The sequence below is a fragment of the Triplophysa dalaica genome, chromosome 10 (assembly GCF_015846415.1).
Source record: "Triplophysa dalaica isolate WHDGS20190420 chromosome 10, ASM1584641v1, whole genome shotgun sequence".
NCBI classification, from domain to species: Eukaryota; Metazoa; Chordata; class Actinopteri; order Cypriniformes; family Nemacheilidae; genus Triplophysa; species Triplophysa dalaica.
In genome coordinates this window covers 1,815,965-1,831,884 of record NC_079551.1, presented here as the reverse complement: position 1 = coordinate 1,831,884, position 15,920 = coordinate 1,815,965, and the positions used below count along the sequence as shown (strand labels likewise).

Sequence of the window (15,920 nt, the reverse complement as noted above, 5' to 3'; positions counted from 1 at the left end):
CTACAGAATAAGAAAGTAAAAGGTGCAATCTTCTTCTTTTCATGTTTCTTTCATATCGTTTTGCTATTTTCGTAAAATTTGCTACTGACAATGTGTGAACTTTAGTCAAGGTCATCAATGTTTGTGGCTGTCTGTGTGTAGTGTGTGCGAAGGGAGTCTTTTCCTGCTCACATCTCATTGGCTCATTTAATTTCTGAAAATTTTTCTTTTGTCAGTCACAGCAAAACATAAATAAATACACAGGCTTGTTTAAACACGCGACTGACCCGAAGTCATCGACTTTCATGTGGGTTGTCGAGCTCACACAGTCATGAGAAATTACCGCCAACTCCGCAAATTTGTTTTAGATACGTGCTCCCACGCGCTCGTGCTCGCTATTGGCGCTTTTGATTGGTCGTCTACATATAGTGTTTAAAAGCGCTTTTCCTCAGACTGCACTCTTTATTCGCACTGGACTGATTTGTAGTCTAACTGAAAATGGTTCGCACGTTCATTCTGATGTGTCTTCTGGTTGGTAAGTGTGCCGTTATTAGCTATTTTAACATTTGTTATGTTTAATTCATGACAAAACTTTTATTATATTGTAAATCGCTTTTGTAAATTGTAAATATTGTTAAGTAATCTTTTAAAAAAATACATACAATACATTTTTTGAACACAATACAATCTAAGAGTAGGCTATTTACTGGTGTAAGTAGGTGATCTGTCTCTTGATTATTATTTTACATAGAGACAGACCAAAATCAGATCTAATGTAAGCCCATGCTCATGTGTAGGGCTATTCACAAACTCTATCCAGTCAATAAGGGCAAAGAAATCTTAAACTTTTGACTTTGAGGGACCACAAATGTTGATATAAAAATCTCCAACTATTAAAACCCTTTGGCATAACCCCAGCCAAAAAATCTGAAAACTCATTAATGAAGTCCTTAATGTATTTGGCTGGACGTTAAATCACAGCAGACAGCACGGGATGCAACCGGTCCAGCTCAAAAACATTAAATGTCTACACAAATGTCTCTATACTGATATGGACGGCACACATTTTACAATACTGTGTTATATAAGTTTATCTGTTCTTAACACACTGTTTGTGTTCTTAAGGTGGGATAGAGTGTTCTTTAGTCAGGGGTGAGTAACTCAAGTCTTTTAATGTCATTATTATCTGAATTTATTGTCTGTAAACAATTATATGTTCTGGATTCTGACAATATCTGTTCTTAAAACACTGTTTGTGTTCTTGTGTGTTAAATTGAACCTATAGGTGTAAAACATTATTTATGGACGGAGGGACGTGCTGTTATTCTAAAAACTGGTCTCAATGAACTACAGACAGATCATGTGATACAGTGGAAGTTTAATGGTGAAAGTACAATCTTAGCAAAGATCAACAGAGAAACAAATGAGACGTCAATACCTGGAAATGCTGATGAGAGATTCAGAGACAGACTGAAGCTGAACGATAAGACGGGAGATCTCATCATCACACACAGCAAGACATCCGACTCTGGAGAATATAAGATGGAGATCAGAGACAAGACAGAGACAAGACACACGAGCTTCGGAGTTTCTGTCAGTGGTAAGTAACTCAAGTCCTTTAATGTCATTATTATCTGAATTTAATGTCTGTTAACAATTATATGTTCTGATATAATCACAAGATTTATTGTCATGAACAATTGTATTCAATGTTTATTTGTTGTTTTGCACACTGGAGAAACACACTGGAGAAACAAAACCTCTTTGTCTTCAGTCACTTATAGTCTTTTAAGAGTTCTGTCATAACTTGTTAACTCTGTTTAAAGTATTATTACTGTTTGATATCTGATCATGTTTACATCATGAGTTATAAGTTTATAGACATCTGACTTTATTTCAAATGATATTTCTGTGTGTGACGTCATCTTCAGTGTAGTTTGAAACTTTTAACCAGGGTTACCCAGACTTGGTCCTGGTGGGCCACTTTCCTGCAGAGATTAGTCCCATCTTGTCTCAACACACCTGCCTCCAGGTTTATACAGTTACTACGTCCCAATTTTATTACTTACTGTATACTACGCATTTAAAGTATGTAGTGTTTTTGTTATAGACATCCATTTACATTTTAGTGTTTAGCAAAATAATATGTATGTGCTGTGACAAACTAACTCGAATCGGAAGTTGTCACTGTTGCCGACAACATTGTGGCCATTAACTGTCACACACAACAAAATACAGCTCTTCTTCCCCTTTATTTATTCTTTCAATATTTCATATGTAATGTTAGACCGATCATATCTCAGACAGTTTCTGCATATCTCATGTTCATCTTGAATAGTATCACGCCCTTCAAATATCTGTAGAGTATTTAGTTTGATCACATTTATAAAAGACAGATACATCTTTACAATTATTCCCTATAAACACACGATGCGTGCGGGGGGTGGGAGTGGATGGTGTTGGAACTAAAGCACGTGCTCATCCATTGTCAACAAAACACAAACATACAGTATGACTCAGTTCGGCGTGCGGTTCATGTCCGGCACCTTTTAGAGCTGGGACTCGTTTTTTGACAAGTTGACCGTGTTAAGCACGAGAAGCCAGAACGTTTAACATTGTAAAGAAGTCAGAATGCATGAAAAAAATGCAGGAGGAGACCGGCTCTCCAGGACTGAGTTTAAAGTAGACGCAGACTGTAATCCAGTCTCTGCACTGAAATGACAATAAGACACTGAAACACTGAACTACAATCATAAATACAGAGTGACTAACTGAATATATTTACTATCAAACACTCATTTATCAACATAATGATGAAGTACAAATGTCTCTATACTGAAGAAACTGCAGTCATTCATAGACAGCACACATTTAACAATACTGTGTTATATAAGTCTATCTGTTCTTAAAACACTGTTTGTGTTCTTGTGTGTTAAGTTGAATTTATAGGTGTAGAACAACATTTATGGACAGAGGGACGTGCTGTTACTCTAAAAACTGGTCTCAATGAACTACAGACAGATCAGGAGATACTGTGGAAGTTTAATGATGAAAGTACAATCTTAGCAAAGATCAACAGAGAAACAAATGAGACGTCAATACCTGGAAATGCTGATGAGAGATTCAGAGACAGACTGAAGCTGAACGATAAGACGGGAGATCTCATCATCACACACAGCAAGACATCAGACTCTGGAAATTATAGGATGGAGATCAAAGACAGCACAGATACAAGACACAGGAGATTCGGAGTTCATGTTGAAAGTGAGTAACTCAAGTCTTTAAATGTCATCATTATCACAATTTAATGTCTGTTAAGAATTATATGTTCTGACATAATCAAAAGATGTATCATTATGAACAATTCTTTTGTGTTTATTTGTTTCTTTTGCTCACAACATCACCTGATGTACAACAATGACATTACATCCAGTTATTAAAAACTATTAAACACACTGGAGAAACAAAAACTCTTTGTGTTCAGTCACTTATAGTCTTTTAAAAGTTCTGTCACACTGTTGTGTAAATTCTTCAGTGATCACAGTAAAGGAGATGAAGTGAGAGTTGAACTCTTTAACCCTTTCATGCCTAGAGGTCACTACCATCATCACTGGTTGTATTTAAGTCTACAGCCTTACTGAAAAAAACACATGAATTTCATTTTGATCACCTGCGCTCACATGTTTGTATGCACCTGTGATGTTCATCTGGCTTTTGTGTAAGGGCTGAGCTCAAGAACCCTAAGGGTATATGAACCCAAACCCAGTGACTGGGACCCTACACCTTTCTCATACGGGACATATACCCTTCGTTCCATTCTGAAGGGCTCATCCCTAAACCCAAAGCCCTAAGGTTAAAGGGTGTAGGGGACCAAACAACTTGAAGTGCCCTTCTGCGTCATCATCCCGTGCCCATAAGGAGGCGCCGTCGCCACGCAAGGAATCATGAGGTGCCAAGTGTTCATCAGTTGTACGCTTCCAAATCCTTCATTCTGAAGGGCCCTTTAAAGTGACCAGTTTTGAGCACTTCAGTTTGGATCGACCATATGGCGACCATGATTGTTTTAACACCGAGGGTGATGTATTTCATTTAGAAGGAAACAATAGGGACACACAAGACGCTTCAGTGAGTTCAGCTGTAAGCCCAGAGAGACATGACAAGGACTTATGATTATCTGTCTCTTCAGATCAAAACAAACAATACATACTAGTCCACTCATGTGAACATCTAAAAATCTCACTGACTGTTTTATTTTCATATAGCACTTGACCTGCAGGATGATCTGATGATCATGTTACATTTGTTTTTCATATTTTACAATCTTGTGTTTTGTATGAAGATTTACATTTTTATTGTGGCCTCAACTTTAACAAAGTTTATGTTTGTTTTGTGTTATTATGTGGAAAAGTCTTTGTTTTTTTGCTGTTTACAATAGTTTTGTGTTTGTGTTGCTCGACAGACTTTGGTGTTCCAAAAGGGTTTGTGCTGGTGATGTATGGACGTTCTGTTACTCTAAAAACTGGTCTCAATGAACTACAGACAGATCAGGAGATACTGTGGATGTTTAATAATGAAAGTACAATCTTAGCAAAGATCAACAGAGAAACAAATGAGACGTCAATACCTGGAAATGCTGATGAGAGATTCAGAGACAGACTGAAGCTGAACGATAAGACGGGAGATCTCACCATCACAAACATCAAGACCTCAGACTATGGAGATTATAAGATGATGATCAAAGACAAGACAGAGACAAGACACACAAGATTCAGTGTTATCGTCAGTGGTGAGTGACTCAAGTCTTTTAATATCATCATTATCTGAATTTAATGTCTGTTAACAATTATATGTTCTGATTTAATCACAAGATTTATTGTCATGAACAATTATTTTTAATGTTTATTCGTTTTGCTCACAACATTACCTGCTGTCCAACAGTGACATTAGATCCAGTTATTAAAAACTATTAAACTCAAACAGTCTGATTTACAAAAGAGAAATTAAACCTCTGAACATGATCATGTAGAATTTGTTTTCCACTAACGTGAACATCTAAAAATCTCACTGACTGTTTTATTTTCATATAGCACTTGACCTAAAGGATGATCTGATGATCATGTTAAATTGGTTTTATATATTTTAAAACTTTTTTTGTATGATGATTTAGATTTTTATTGTAGCATCAACTCTAACCCAGTTTCGGTTTATTTTGCGTAATTTCGTGGAAAAGACTGGAAAATTATTAAGCCTCTTATCAAGAAACCAAACTTAGACCACAATGAACTAAACTATAGACCGTTTCTTAAATCTCTCTGACCTTTGTAAAATACTAGAGAAACTAGTGTCCACTCATATTACTTGCCTTTAATTTTTTTTTATTAAAATAAAAGTTACCAACGAACAAAAATATAATAATATAAACAAAAATATAATATGGAGATGGTGGTCTAGTGGGTTAAACCACTCAACTGGTAAATCAAAGGTTGCTGGTTTGATCCCAGCATCCACCACCAGTGTGTCCTTGAGCAAGACACTTTACTGCATGTTGCTCCAGAGGAATTGTCCCTGTAATAAGTGAACTGTAAGTCACTTTGGATAAAGCATCTGCCAAATGACTAAATGTAAATGTGATAATTGATTTAAAAAAATGCCTACTTAGGTTTAAATTTAGTGTTTTTAGAATTTGAGCACGAACATAACACAAAAGAGTCTTCAGACCAAATGGTAAGAATTTAAAATCCTTATAATTTAGGCCGGACTTGACTTACTTTACCTAACCTGAGATTAATAAACAATAGTGTTAAAGACAATAAGAAAAAAGTACACAGTGTTGAAACATTTACAGTGAGATTTCAGTCCTGAAGTTTGTGTAAAACTGTTATTATTAAACCATTATTAATTACACTTTGTGTTCAAACACTGTCCTGAGTTTTTTTATCATTTAGTTATTTAAAGTGATAGTTTTGTGACGTCAAAGTTAATGTGTCATTTCATTTGTAACATATGTTATATTTATTTTAGTATACTTTCAAACATGTATATTTAGCAGTCAGAATCTGTTTAATCTGCACACATCTTTCACAAAATAAATGAATGAATGAATGAATGTTCATTTGTACACTTCAGTGGATTGAAAGAACAATTCTTGAAAGAATGAAGTAAAACTCTATTGATGATAGTTCCTTTAAATAATATTGTAAATGTCATTTCTAAATGTTATTTCAGTGGCAAATTATTGACATTTCTCTTTTCTGACAGATTCAGTAAAAACTAAAGAAAATGAATTAACAACAGTTGTGAAGCCTTTACTGATTAAAGCAGAAGATGAAGTTTGATCAGCTGATAGATGCTCATCATCACATCTGTTACATCATCAACATCTACAGTTTTACTATCTCATGATCCGTCCTCTTTAAAAGATCATCTTCATATGCTGTTGAGCTCAATTGAAAAATAAAAGTTATTTTTTTAAATAATTACTTAAACAACTATTAGCTAAATATAAACAATATTAAAAAAGTGTTTGTGTCTGATCATTTATGTGCTTTAATGGATAAACTGATTATTTAGTAATGGCTGTTTTAACAGTAAACACATGCTAGTGTTGTGTTCGAGCTGCTTTAACATGTTATACTAAATACACAATGCATGTCATTATTAATAAATTAATAAAGTGGTTCTTTGTGTTCTGTGTGTGGCGTTGACTTTATGTTAATTATGTTTTTTTATATAATACACGCTAACTAAACGAAATATATATGTCAACAGTTCAACTCGTTAATCACATTCCTCTCCGTGATCAGGAAGCATTACTGAATGCATAGAATGACTGATTCTTCATTTGCTGAAATGGCGCTAAAGCGCTTTATTTTTGTATTTTGTTCAAGAAACACACCTAAAAGAACTTGAGAGTACCAAACTCATCAGTCAAACCCAGTGCAAGAGATTCTAGAAAGTATTTTCGTCAACTTAATCCTCAACAGTCCTCACTGTCTACAAAGAACTTCTTTCCACAGAGCACCACAAAGCTCACCTATGACCCGAGGAGAACAAATATCACATTATATATATGAACAAATGATCTACATACACTTTTTATCATTTTAATGTTTTATATAAAGATACTTTTATAATAAATATTTTTTGATTGTCTTATTGGATATTGTATTAGTACTATTACAGTCAAGATACCAATAGAAGAAAAATAGGCCCATCCTCCCAAAGGGGGGGTGGCTCCTCAAAGCCACGCCTCCTTCTCCTCCTCACAGGAAGATCTTCTGCGCGAGCACGTTGAGAGGATAATTCAAATACATAACCATACATGCCAACCCTCCCGATTTTTCCGGGAGACTCCCGAATTTCAAAGCCCCTCCCGAAAATCTCCCGGGCCGACCTTTCTCCCGAATTTCCACCAGGACAACAATATTGTTACAGCATCCGTCTCTGGGCGCCGTTTCATATGAGGCACGTAAGTTGACAAAAGTAAAGCGAATGCAAAGAGAGGAAGACAACGCGCGCGAGAGGGAGTGGAATATGGCAAGCCAAGAGGGTCACAATTACGCCATAGATTAAACGCGTTTGTATTGGAACGCCGTTTTTGACGGCGTTTTAAATAGTATTTGCGCCGCAAAATACGGCGTCGCGATTCCAAACGCCGTAAAAAACGCGCGAACAGCCGTTCATAACGCCGTATTTGACGGCGTTTTAAGGCGGCCGAAAAGCGCCGCTTTTTGCGCCGCAGTCTTGCCATATGACGGCGTAAAAAAAGCCGTTTTGGTTGCACATAGCGCGCGTCATTTACGGCGTTTCGTCTGTTGTATAATGAGCCCCTCCCACTGATTTCCAAAGCCAGTAAATTTGCACCGTTCTCAACCAATCCCTGATGAACTGAGCCAGACCAGACCAATTTGTCACTGATCATTTCACAGGATTTTATTATGTGCGCAGTGTTTGCTAACATTAAACACATTATTGCTTGCTTTCTGAAGAAAATATTCATTTTCTTTGGTAATCTAAGGTTTCACAATGTCGTCAACATGGTATAAAGGGCAACCAATTCCATTGTATGTATCTTGTTTATTACATAACATAGCCTATAGCACGTATTGTCTACGTAAAATGCAAAAAAGCAATCGGTTGAAATATTGCATTATATTATCATCGTACAATAAATAATTAATTTTACGTTGTTGGTCTTGATCTATTTATGTGTATCGCCGGGTAGTTTTTAGATTTATATTTCAGTATTTAATGCATGGTCAGAATGAAAAGAGAGTCTGGAATGAGAGATCTTTTTATAAAACGGATCTGCACTTGATTTTTGCTGCTGAACTCACACATCAGTGGACTTTCATGCTAAAAACAGGACGAACGAACAGTCATAGATGTTGCATTTACGGATTTAGCAGACAACTAAGCAACTTACACGGGCCTTTTAGTCTATGCATGTCTCTTATCAGTAGCCCATGTGATTTTGGTTTCCATATTTCAAAAATGTATGGACTATAAGGATGCGCAATAATGTTGCGCAATGATGGTAATTTAACAGGACTTATTTATTCAATATAGCTAACACAGCCAAATGCCTTGCCGTTTACCTGAAGAGGCTGACGCTATATCGTGTCTGCAAAGAAGCATACATGAACAGCCACATTTCCTTTTAAAATGGAAAAAGATTTAGCAATATTTTCTAATTTTCAGCACATGGATGTAGGATTCAAGCCCAGTGACCTACCCATGCAGCCAAGAATATGCGAGAACGTAGCAAAATTGAGTCGGGATGCGCGCATTTAGCTACAGAAAAGTGTTGGTTTGCACAAAGATGGTTGTTAAGCCTACGGATCCCTTTGCTCCGAGTAATAGCCCTTATTTAACGTGATTACATACACACTGTAATCATAATAACATAATTAAAAAGCATATCATACATATTAACGCACATATTTATTCTAGGCTTAATAACGTTTATTACTGCAAAAGCTGCATATGCTATATCCACTTCAAGAAGAGCGAATCTGACTATGCGCTAAATGAATTAACATTCTGTATACTAAAGAAAATAAAGTGAGGCACTTGATCGTTGTTAAGGGTTATTCAAAGATGTTAATACACAAAAATTATCTATCTTACTCTGACTGAAACATCCAAAGTGTGCACATCAGAATGTATGTGTCTCGCAAACATAATTATGTCTCAACTGAATGGTGAACTGCCGGGGGAAATATTTGTTCCTAAGGCCTTAACTCTCGATGTCAATCAAACAAATTCAGTTAAATAAACATAGATAAAAATACCTATAGAATTTAGATATGGTTTCGTTTTATTAAACATGTTTAATATTTACGAATGGCGCCTGCAATCGATGACATCAGCTACACTTAAGACGGTAAAGCAATGTGAAAAATACCACAAAAATATATTCTCTATCTTTGAGGGGTATTATTGAATAGGGTTTTTTAAATAAAAAAGGCAGACATTTTAAATAGAATTATTATTATTATTATTATTATTAATGCATAACAGCAGCTGCAATTACAACGAAGTGTTTCCCTGAAAAAAAGAAAATTAAAAAAGACAAAACGGTCAAATGGCTCTAAATAAAAGCTAAATGTTTAGCCTGCATTACAAACTTACAGAGCCTCAATGATGACGGAACACAGTGGATCTAAAAGAAACAAAAATAAGGCAATCTATTTGTGCAGTTACAGTATCAAAACGAATACAAAACAAAACGCACTGGATATGAGGTACACAAGATATCCACAACAAACTTACACGATATTATTAGTTTCTTGTTTGAAAGTGTCTCAGTAAAGGGTAAACACAAACGCATTTTAAGTTTACACAGAGCGTATTTTTTTTTAAATATATTTTCTTCTGTAAAGCTGCTTTTCAACAATACACATTGTGAAAAGCGCTATATATAAGTAAAATCGAATTGAATTATCCATGGGGAAAGATGGTTAAATGACTCACAATTACCTCAGCTAATAGAAGGACAGCGGCCCAGTGGTAAAGTTGGCGGGCCACCGATGTCAACTGTCTGTGGTCCACCGGGTTTTCTAATCATTTTTCCAGCGGTCCACCAGCGGCAGCCGCCACCTTTCTGCTAGTGGTCCGCATCAAATACATAAATGCACTGCCTTTATCAAATGCTTTTAACCAACGTTACACGAAAAGAAGCATCCAGATAACTTTTATTTGTATCCATACTTATATAGTTATCCTTCTTTCCAGTGAGACCATAGTAAATGGTCAACACAAAATAAATAGTTGTACTACAATTATACACTTCATAGTTGTAGTAAAACCACAGTATATCCAAAAATAACCATATCCTTGTGTAATTCATATTATAGTTTTCCCATGGTTTTCAAAAACTATAGCTAACCACTCTAGCATTCCTGTAATATAACTATACTAGAACCTTTATAGTAAAACCTTAGTTTAAAAACATTTTAAACTATTATTTGCTAGATCCTTTCATTGTGATTTTCCTGCCGTTAGGGGGCAGTGTGGATCAGCCACATGACGTCATCAAATGCTGCTCCTTCTCTTGCCTCTTAGCTTAAAGTTGATTTTGCAATGGGTTTATAGCGAAAGTAGTTGCAAAAGTCAATGCGGGATGCTTTGAAACTGCAATGACAGGTGGCGAGGTTGTAGATGCCTATTTGTGGTGGCAATTCAGATCTGAATAGGAAAACGTGTAAATACGTGCGAAACATTTGTATCTCCGAATGTATTTCATAAATGCAGTCTACACATTTGTCACTATTTTTCTGCAACTTCAAATTACGAAGACAGATTAGTGAGTTTTGTCCACGAGTGCAAATTTTAACATTCAATTTAAGTTTTTTATTTTACACGTTTTCACATAGGGGCTGTGAGTGAACATTTTAGTGTACCCGTAAATACTTACTTAACAAGTGAACAACTTAAAATCTACCTCCTCTAAATCTTTGCTACTGATTTACCTTCATAATAACGCCGTATTTAACGGTGTTTTGCGCCGCTGTCTTGCTATATGACGGCGTAAATAACGCGCGCTCTGTGCAACCAAAACGGCGTTTTTTACGCGCGTCATTTACGGCGTTTTGTCTGTTGTATAATGAGCCCCTCCCGCTGATTTCAACAGCCAGTAAATTTCTTAATCTTAGTAAGGATGACTGGCAACCATATCTAGGTAAATTCTATAGGTATTTGTATCTATTTTTAATTATTTGAATTCGTTTGATTGACATCGAGTGTTAAGAACTTATGACCGGACGGATCAAATATTTCCTCTGGCAGTTCACCAACCATTCAGTTGAGACATAATTATGCTTGCGAGACACATTCTGATGTGCACACTTTGGATGTTTCAGTCAGAGTAAGATAGATAGATTTTTGTGTATTAACATCTTTGAATAACCCTGAACATCGATCAAGTGCCTCACTTTATTTTATTTAGTATACAGAATGTTAATTAATTTAACGCAATAGTCAGATTCGCTCTTCTTGAAGTGGATATAGCATATGCAGCCTTTGCAGTAATAAACTTTATTAAGCCTAGAATAAATATGTGCGTTAATATGTATGATATGCTTTTTAATTATGTTATTATAATTACAGTGTGTATGTAATCACGTTAAATAAGGGCTATTAGTCGGAGCAAAGGGTTCCGTAGGCTTAACAACCATCTTTGTGCAAACCGACAATTTTCTGTAGCTAAATGCGCGCATCCCGACTCAGTTTCGCTATGTTCTCGCATATGCTTGGCCGAATGGGTGGGTCACTGGCAGGGGCGTCGCAACCGTGGGGGATGTGGGTGTTTTAACCCCCACACTTTTCCCGGTGAGAGGGTTTAACACCCGCACTTTTTCTGCAGTTCTTCCGCAGTTTTGTACAAACGCCATCCAGCAATCGCTCCTCCTTTTCTCTGACAGCTCTGTGTCTGCGCTCGATGCGGCTGACTCCTCCCCCTCCCTCTCAAACAGGACACCGGCTTTGAGTGTGACCGGATGATGATTGGCTGTTCTGCCTTAAGTCCCGCCTCTCTTGGTGTGTTATCGGTCAGCTCGTGCTGAGGAGGCGGGAACTTATGGTTATGATTATTTACGTCTCCCTTTTCCAGTTACTTTGAAGGAGTGTTTATGCTTTCGAGGTTTTTAAATAACCTTGATATGTGTTTGAGGAGATGTTCTGTTTATGTTTTGTTGATATGTCGAGTGTTTTCTGAATTATATTTCGTTTTTTAGACTAATGCTAATTGCAAATTGGGACATTGTTCAGAAGCTGGATAAATTCAGTTATTTAAGTGGCATGCAGTGCATTAAGTAACTGTGATGAAGAAGGCAGGGAATTGACGAGGAGGAGGGACAAATTGTCCTTGTTAAGCAGTGTATTTATGAGTTTATTACCAGTAGGCTACTGTTGATTTTGATATTTTGAGCATTGTTTTTTGATTAGCTGAACACTTTTGTGGATACTTACCGATTATGTTTCATTGTACCTGTTGAAGAACTATGAAAGAAAAGTGTATATTATTTTGATGTTTTCACCAGGAAATTGTTACATTATTTATACCACCAGAGAAAAAGCTTTGTGTGGGCATCTTTTTTATATCTTCCCTTTTCAAGGCGAAAGTAAGCAAACTTCAGCAGTCTCAGTCCTGTCAGACCCATGTCACTATCAACATTACCACTCTCTTCTCCCCCTGGGATTAATAATGTATTTCTGATTCTGATTCATTAGCAAGTCTACTGTTCTGTATTTTCACAACAGAGTTTTGACTTATTTCTGTGTGTTTCGAATTTGTTTTTATACTTTTGTAGTGTCACTCATTTAAATGGGAAACTTTTTATATCTTGTATGTTTTACCTCTTGCACCGTTCTGTCATTGCATTCATCGTTTTCATTGTTGACAAACAAACCATATCCATCCCCCGCACTTTTGAAAAGCTTGCTACGCCCCTGGTCACTGGGTCTGAATCCTACATCCATATGCTGAAAATTAGAAAATAATGCAAAACCTTTTTTAATTTCAAAAGGAAATGTGGCTGTTCATTGTATGCTTCTTTGCAGACACGATATAGCGTCAGCCTCTTCAGGTAAACGGCAAGGCATTTGGCTGTGTTAGCTATATTGAATAAATAAGTCCTGTTAAATTACCATCATTGCGCAACATTATTGCGCATCCTTATAGTCAATCATTTTTGTAATATGGAAACCAAAATCACCTGGGCTATTGATAAAAGACATGCATAGACTAAAATGCCCGTGTAAGTTGCTTTGGATAAAGTTGTCTGCTAAATCCGTGAATGCAACATGTATTACTGTTCATTCGTCCTGTTTTTAGCATGAAAGTCCACTGATGTGTGAGTTCAGCAGCAAAAATCAAGTGCAGATCCGTTTTATAAAAAGATCTCTCATTCCAGACTCTCTTTTCATTCTGACCATGCATTAAATACTGAAATATAAATCTAAAAACTACCCGGCGATACACATAAATAGATCAAGACCAACAACGTAAAAGGAATTATTTATTGTACGATGATAATATAATGCAATATTTCAACCGATTGCTTTTTTGCATTTTACGTAGACAATACGTGCTATAGGCTATGTTATGTAATAAACAAGATACATACAATGGAATTGGTTGCCCTTTATACCATGTTGACGACATTGTGAAACCTTAGATTACCAAAGAAAATGAATATTTTCTTCAGAAAGCAAGCAATAATGTGTTTAATGTTAGCAAACACTGCGCACATAATACAATCCTGTGAAATGATCAGTGGCAAATTGGTCTGGTCTGGCTCAGTTCATCGGGGATTGGTTGAGAACGGTTCAAATTTACTGGCTTTTAAAATCAGTGGGAGGGGCTCATTATACAACAGACGAAACGCCGTGAATGACGCTCGCTCTGTGCAACCAAAACGGCCCTCTCGGCTTGCCATACTTCTGTGCGCGCAATTACAAGCACTCACGCGCGAAGGACGCGAATATACAGACTTGCGCTCTCGCCTGCTGCTTTTGCTCGCGCGAACATTTTTATTTTTGGCAGTCGCGGGGCGGGACTTGCGGTTTGGTGTAACCTCAAACGTCATTGGTTACTTCCTGTTTTCCGGAAGTCACTTGTGATTGGAGCTCCATATCATCAATCTCAAGCTTTTAGACAGTCCCTTAAAAGAATAAATTGTGCTCTGATAAGATCGGCCATTGATTATGTCAGTATGGTATATAGCTCTGTATTTAAAACACAACTTTTAAAAGTAAAGGAATACAATCACAAGCAATGAAGATTTGTTGCGGAGCTCATAGATCATCACCATTATCAGCAGTTCATAGATGGGAGACATGCCTCAAGAAATCTTAAGGCTCAAGATAAGGATCCAGTTAAAAATGTTGTTGAAGGACTGTTGGGAAAATTAGTATAAAATGTTGACAAGCTTTGTGTGAAAGGCCAATGAGGAAGCACAGAAAATGGGTTTAAGTGACATACACATTGCCCCTACAGTGGCTAGGTCAACCATTCCTTGGCTCTTCCCAATGCACTTAAGTGATATCCAATTGCATAAAGAAAAACATAACAATGAAACAAGTGTATTAGAAAGTTCATGAACTTCAGATCATATTTCTGTATTTACTGCAGAACGAATAGCTATTGTGTTGGCACTTCAGTGGATAGAAGAAATACAACCAACAAAGACAGTAATATGCACAGATTCTCTTTCAGCAATAAACAATTTGTCAAGTGGAAAATCATTAGCAAGACAAGATATGATAAATTAAGTAATGCAAAGTCTTTTTAGAATAAGAATGTATGGACTTCTAGTAAATTTTGTGTGAGTACCATCACATATGGGTGTGAAAGGAAATGAGGAGGCTGATCATGTGGCTGAACAGGCTTTAAATCATTCTCAAATAGACTGAAGTGACATTATGTAAAACAGAAATAAAAGTTATTATAGCAAAAGAAGTACAAGAAATATGTCAAAAAGAATGAGAAGAAGGAAAAAAGGTAGACATTTATATGGCATACAAGAGAAAGTTGGTTCAGAGAGATGAAGATTAGGAAACAGTAAAGAGGATGTATTAATAACAAGAATTCGTATTGGACATTGTTTATTAAATCAATGCTTGCATAGAATAGGAAAACATGAGAATGGACATTGTGACAAATGTGGGTTAACAGAAAATGTAGAACATGTATTGGTAAAATGTGTGGCTTGTGAAAGAAAACATTTCCAACTAAATCAAAATTTAAGAAATAGGAAATAAATGATTTGTCAATCCAGGTTTTGTTAGGTGACGGACAAAAACAATCATGAACATATTGAGAATTAGGTGTTGATTTAAAAGTAACAGGGTTGATTAATAGGATGTAGGATACGGTTATTGTTTATTTTTTATATACGTATATATTTTTTTATAAAAAATAAGTAGCTTTTGTTTCTAAACTTCCTAGTCATTGGGCGCTTCATACTCATTTCCAGTAAGTGGCTCGGATGCAGCTTTTAAGTTGGTTTGGAACCAATGACGTTTGAGGTTACACCAAACCGCAAGTCCCGCCCCGCGACTGCCAAAAATAAAAATGTTCGCGCGAGCAAAAGCAGCAGGCGAGAACGCAAGTCTGTATATTCCCGTCCTTCGCGCGCGAGTGCTTGTAATTGCGCGCACATTGGATGCAATGCGCGCGCGAAGGTTTCAATCGAGCTCGCGGGATCCCGTTTCCTCGCGTGTAGATCGGTTGTCCTCCCGCGGAAGTTGTTCGCCGTGCGCAGCCATCATCAGCAGTGCGCTCGTTTCTTTTTGGCATTGTAATGCCTTCATACAATATCCAATGAGACAATCAAAAATATATATTATAAAAGTATCTTTATATAAAACATTTAAAATGATAAAAAACGTGTATGTAGATCATTTGTTCATATATATATAAAGCCACACACAGAACA

The 15,920-nt window shown here is 36.5% G+C and overlaps 1 protein-coding gene across 1 annotated transcript; it reads left to right on the top strand.

Moving 5' to 3' along the window:
- Positions 1-264: 264 nt before the first annotated feature.
- On the top strand, positions 265-6,665 carry LOC130430214 (uncharacterized). The gene is made up of 6 exons (XM_056759239.1): positions 265-514; positions 1,105-1,131; positions 1,265-1,579; positions 2,917-3,243; positions 4,439-4,765; positions 6,238-6,665. Exons 1-6 carry the CDS (start codon positions 478-480, stop codon positions 6,312-6,314), a joined length of 1,110 nt encoding a protein of 369 aa, XP_056615217.1. The 5' UTR covers positions 265-477; the 3' UTR covers positions 6,315-6,665.
- The last annotated feature ends 9,255 nt before the right edge of the window (positions 6,666-15,920 follow it).